Source organism: Oncorhynchus masou, unplaced genomic scaffold (assembly GCF_036934945.1).
Source record: "Oncorhynchus masou masou isolate Uvic2021 unplaced genomic scaffold, UVic_Omas_1.1 unplaced_scaffold_1___fragment_2___debris, whole genome shotgun sequence".
Lineage (NCBI taxonomy): Eukaryota > Metazoa > Chordata > Actinopteri > Salmoniformes > Salmonidae > Oncorhynchus > Oncorhynchus masou.
Genome location: NW_027016523.1, coordinates 391,607 through 397,606, shown reverse-complemented (window position 1 = coordinate 397,606; position 6,000 = coordinate 391,607). Strand labels below are relative to the sequence as shown.

The 6,000-nt window shown below is 39.4% G+C and overlaps 1 protein-coding gene across 2 annotated transcripts in view; it reads left to right on the top strand.

The window, feature by feature from the left end:
* The first annotated feature begins 266 nt into the window (after positions 1 to 266).
* LOC135538642 (collagen alpha-1(XII) chain-like) overlaps positions 267 to 6,000 on the top strand; it is a 72,184-nt gene continuing 66,450 nt past the window's right edge. For both annotated transcript variants that reach the window (XM_064964515.1, XM_064964514.1), the window contains exons 1-2: positions 267 to 450; positions 1,465 to 1,573. In XM_064964515.1, coding sequence (XP_064820587.1) covers positions 1,504 to 1,573 — 70 coding nt within the window. In that variant the 5' untranslated portion in view covers positions 267 to 450; positions 1,465 to 1,503. The remainder of the gene's footprint in view (positions 451 to 1,464; positions 1,574 to 6,000) is intronic.

The window sequence follows — 6,000 nt, the reverse complement described above, 5'->3', positions numbered from 1 at the left end:
TATATATAGTATGTATGTATGTAAATATATATGTATATATATAGCCTACATGTTAAGTTCCTTAGGGTTGCCCATTAGGCACTTGTAACTCATAAGATCAATGTGCCAAATGAATTCAGAAAAGAATGCAGTTTCCAGAAGTGTATTCCCACTTTGGGGGATGTTTCATATATCAAACCATTGCGAGGTTTACCAGTGGAGTTTCGTAAGAGCTTATTGTAAAATGAGAGTTGGGAACAGCCCCCTATTAAGTAGCAGATTGTGGAAAGATTCTTCCCACTTGGAAAGAGACTTTCTTTCTGGAACACATGCTGTTGGATCTTCCAGTAGCCAGCTAGAGAGAAGTGTCCACCCAGAGCTCCTGAAAGTTCTCTATCAGTTTCTAGAAGGGGGAGTCTTCAAGGCGGGTGCACCTACATTTTTTGATTTTATTCTGTTAAGATTGACCAGGTGAGCAACATATTTTCTTTTTTTCTATCTTGCTGTGGGTTAGAAATAATATAAGATTTATACAAAATAAATGGTTTTCAATTAACCAAACATTGTGCTTAGCTGTATGTGCTATATTTATGAGCTTTTTCTAATGAAAGAACTGATTTAATATTTTTCTGTGAATAACTGCCAGACAGGTGAAATGTTTTTTTGTGCTTGGTTAGTTCTTCAGCCTGTATTTTTCCCATAAAGGAACATATATGTTGGATTATGACGGTACCCCTGTGTGGAATCAATAAGTATACTGTAGTAGAGTATGAACATTGAATTAGAATAGCCTAGCCAAAGTAACAAATCAATTAGTTGATCATTAGTAATTTGCTAATAGGCACATTGTTTTGGCAAAAGTAATTTATACTACATATACTACATTTTTTATTTATCTATGGGCCTGATGTATATTAAGTTGGCATTCATGATAGGATATATAAGGGCCAATTCTGAGGGTCTTGGGAGCTAAATGGGATAACTGAATGAAATGTCCTTCCAGTTTCAGTAGCCCTATATGAGCTCCTGTGCCACTAGGCGGGGTGCACAACCTGTAGGACCAGTAGCCTATTTCTGATATTCCAGCCAGGTTTGCTTTTGAAGAAATTCTCAACCGTTTTCAATGTCGAGCCTATACGACAGGTCCCATTATGATTAAATTATTTACTAAAAGTACGTGATTTAAAAAAAACGAATGGTTATTAACGAATAGTTATTTTAGTTATAATAATTCTTGAGACCGTCATTGTAAATACGAAAGTGTTATTAACTGACTTGCTTAGAGGATAAATGAAAAAATGTAAAAGACAACGCATGCATGCATGAGGTGACAAAAATTAGCTCGTTACTTTTCACTCCTTTGAACCAAATGTTGCCTCTTCAGTCACGTTAATTTAATATATTCCCTTTCAAAGGCTCGTGACTTTTTGCCCATTCTCTTCTCAAAGCTAAACCTAATGGGTTTGAACGCAACTCTCTCCTCAGATTCATTAATGTGCTGCTGCTGACCCATAACTTCTAAAAATGAAGATTAGGCTGTCATTGGCGGTGACGGCTTTCGTTGCAGTGTTATTCGCCTCCGTTGAAGCGCAAGGTAAATGTGCCTCCCTCCTGCCCTTTTCACATACCCCCATCCCCCACCCCCAACTCTGGTTCGCTTTCTCTCTCTCTCTCTCTCTAGAGTTGTTTGATATAAACCTACAGGATTTAGGGTATTTATTGTGTGAGAACCATCACATGGAAACAACCATAATGCATTGTACAGTATGATTAATAAAATGATACCCAGTTGTGTGTATTTTACTTGATATGACTTGCCCTGCACCCAGGGGCACCATGCACCCCCAAAATCTGAGGGCACAAAGTACATGTTGTAGGGGGTGGTAGGCAGAATTTAGATGAAACATCTTCTTCCTGGAATCAAGAGACATAATCATTATGCCTAATTTGATGTAAAAAAGAATAAAGCTATATTTTCTGCATAGGTTATCTAAGCATACTGCCTTCACCTGTTCAATTGTCATTTTACATAAACTTGTATGCCTTTAGTACAACTGCCACCAGGATATATAGTATCATTACCCAATAATTAAAGCAATTTTATTCAATTGTGTATCTATTTGTCATTAGAGTTTTGAAAATAACAATCTAAATATCTGTCAATCATTGCATGCATAGCTCTGTCTATTAAATTCCGTGGTTACATTTCCCCAGCCCCTGCCTGCATATTTGCTAAAATATGGGTAAAATAATAGAATATGAGTCTTATTCAGTACATTTAGTAATTGCTTGCTTTTTTAAATTCTAGCAACCTTGCCAGCAAGCATGCAATTGCCAGCTAAGATAGTTAGGTAAGCTAGCCAAGCTTGCTCAAACTTGATTGATAGGCTGAAATGGCTTCTTGGTAGCTCGTTATGAGGTTGGGAGATTGGTAGCCCATTTATAGATGGGCTACCCACTTGGCTAAATCCAACTTGATAAAATTGCTAGCTAGCTGGCTAGAATTACAGCAAAACCTTTGTTTTATTTTTAATAAAGAGGGAATCGGCTATCAATATCTTGATCAAATTAATTTACAAACATACCTCCTGTGAGTTCTGCCCACCAATAAAATCAAACTACACTATATGTACAACGTTATGTGGACACCCCTTCAAATTAGTGGATTCGGCTATTTCTGCCACACCCGTTGCTGACAGATGTATAAATCGAGCATACAACCATGCTATCTCCATAGACACACAATGACAGTAGAATGGCATTACAGAAGAGCTCAGTAACTTTCAACGTGGCACCGTCATAGGATGCCACCTTTCCAACAAGTCAGTTCGTCAAATTTCTGCCCTGCTAGAGCTGCCCCGGTCAACTGTAAGTGCTGTTATTGTGAAGTGGAAACATCTAGGAGCAAGAACGGCACAGCCGCAAAGTGGTAGGCCACACAATCTCACAGAACTGGACCACCGAGTGCTGAAGCGTGCGGCGTGTCCTCGGTTGCAACACTCACTAAGAGTTCCAAACGGCCTCTGGAAGCAACGTCAGTACAAGAACTGTTCATTGGGAGCTTCATGAAATGGGTTTCCATGGCCGAGCAGCCCCACACAAGCCTAAGATCACCATGTGCAATGCCAAGCGTTGGCTGGTATGGTGTAAAGGTCGCCCCCATTGGACTCTGGAGTAGGGGAAATGCGTTCTCTGGAGTGATGAATCACGCTTCATCATCTGGCAGTCTGACGGACAAATCTGGGTTTAGCAGATGCCAGGAAAACACTACCTGCCCCAATGCATAGTGCCAAATGTAAAGTTTGGTGGAGGAATAATTATCCGGGGCTGTTTTTCGTGGTTCGGGCTAGACCCTTAGTTCCCTTAGCATTACAGCATACAATGACATTCCAGAATGTTTTTGTGTTTCCAAGAAATTGACTGGCATGCACAAAGCCTTGACCTCAACCCTGTCGAAGACCTTTGGGATGAATTGGAACAACAACTGCGAGTCAGGCTTAATCGCCCAACATCAATGCCCAACCTCACTAATGATCTTGTGGCTGAATGGAAGCAAGTCCCCGCAGCAATGTCTTCCCAGAAGAGTGGAGTCCATATTACTGCCCATGATTTTGGAATGAGATGTTTGATGAGCAGGTGTCCACATACTTTTGGTCATGTAGTGTATGTGCGTGCAGCGTGTCACTCTAGTCTACAGCAAAGATGGTGGAGAGTCTACTCATACTCAGGCCATTTACCATTGAAAAAAAATGTAAGTTCCGATCTACATAAGGGGGGTGCTGTCCCATAGACACTAATGCAATAGCATCTGAGTCTGATCTACTTAGACTTCCATTGAAACAATGAACAGGTTGGTTGTTTATCAGCAAAACCGATGCTCGCGCAACCATGGGACAAAACAGACTGGGTTGGCTTAGATTGTTGACATGTAAACTATATTTAGTCTCCAATGTTTGTTGAAAACACAAATAAATTAACATGAAATCAGTCAAAACACCTCAAAACAAGACATGACATCAAGAACAAGACGAAACTATCTGAAACAAGTCACGATTCCCCACATGGTAGTTTCTTGTCATTGTTGGTAGCTATCTGGCCATCCAGAATCACAACAACTTGCAGACTTCTGGCCGAATGAAGCGCCCACATTGCTTTTGTGACGTTGTCAGCTAACCCATCTATGGAGAATGATAGAGAAAATATCTCTATATAGTTCCCATTGTGGTGTATGTGAGCACATGAGCAGAGGCAATCTTCATTTTGAAGTCGTCAATTTTTTTTTATGATTAGGTGATCCCTCCTAATGACCCGGTTGGACATGACTCCAACAGAGTCATCAGGAGGGATCAGCCAATGAAGTTGGAAGTCCCACCCAGTTGACTACATTAAAATGGTGGAAGCCCTCAATGGCGCTGCCCATGCTAAAACTGCCTTTTGGCCACTCGATGGTAAATCTTTATTAAGTTTAGTAATGAATTTATTAATTTCTGTTTTTTTAGAAGGACAAATCTGAGAGGGAACGTGCCCCTGGGCATGACGCTTCTGTCTACACCTCATCCCTTTCTCTGTGATGTAATATGATGCCCCATTCTAGGAGTCCCATTCTAGGAGTCCCATTCTAGAAGTTATTTCAGGATAATTACAATTTGATTAATTTATTTGACATTTAGTCCATCTTGGTATATATATATATATATATATATATATATATATTACACATATACTGTGTGTATATGTATATATATATATTCTCATTTTGTTTTTTTAAATGTAATATCCCAAATTTTGGAAATGTTTCCAACTTTACCAATGAGAAAACTCATGTTCTCGCTGGACTGAATCCTAACTTGAGAAAACTCAAGTGACTCATGTTGTCAACTTTAACAGTTGGATCCGACTCTTACATTGATGTCAGTGTCTTCACAAGGCCAGGTAACAATGTGTTCCCTTAGTCTTATTGATGTTATTGTTTGGTAGAAGAATCCAGGACCCAATAGTCGGCCCTTTAAAAAATGGATGGGATTTTTTTTTTTCATCTTTCCAATTTTGTTTTCTCAAACAAAAATGAAGTAAAGTAAAACTACAATTATTTCATGGTTTAGCTATTCCCCTCTGTAATTATTTTGTTACATTGACGTTACGGTAGCTGTTCTAGATTTTATTGTTTCTCATATTTCAATATCCAAACAAAATTAGTGGTCTTGATCATTTGAAGAAATGTGACATCATAGTTTCAATATCCTTGATGTTCAAAAACTGGAGCATTCAATTGTTCCCTTTTTTGCCCTGAAAGCTTTTTGGGGGAGTCCAATGTCTACTCCCATATATCTTCACTAACGGAATGGAAAGATGTAATATGAGAATCGCTAATTAATGCTCAGACAGGGCAAAGACAAAGAGCCTTTTTAGGTTTTTTACGGACATTCTCAAAAACGCTGAGTTGCAATCCATATAGAAAGTTAATATGCAGAAATGTTTAATGTCAGCACATGTTGCGTAATTACTTTGGCATCTGTTCTGCCTTTTTGGGAGAGTCAGAGCTCTTTCTTTGACTGGCTGGCCTGGCAGTAGAGCAGGCCAGGATGAATGGCTGACTGGCCGCAGACTGAGGTTACTGACAGTAGCCAAAGTCTCGCCATGGGTAAGGCAGAGGTGTCCTCTGGTCGGGCAGGGTGCTGTTATATGCTTACACACCTGGCAGAAGGAACGAGTCTGAAAATATATCTGCTAATGTTTATTCTGATTATTTTATATCTTCAATGTATTTGTTTTTCAATATCTTGTTTTAGAAAATTACATTAAAACGCAACATGAGAAGACTGAAAAGAAAATGTGTGAAGTAACAACTCTGTCATGAATGATTCCAACTACTTGCGACTTTTTGTACAACAATGATCAAACACCTTGAGTGAGGTGACACAGCTCTTTGCTCTTGTGAGTGAAGACAGTCTCCCTACCTAACTTTCCTCCCCACTGCCCCTCCCAACCCCCAAGTGGGTATATTGATTCTTGTTCGAGAGA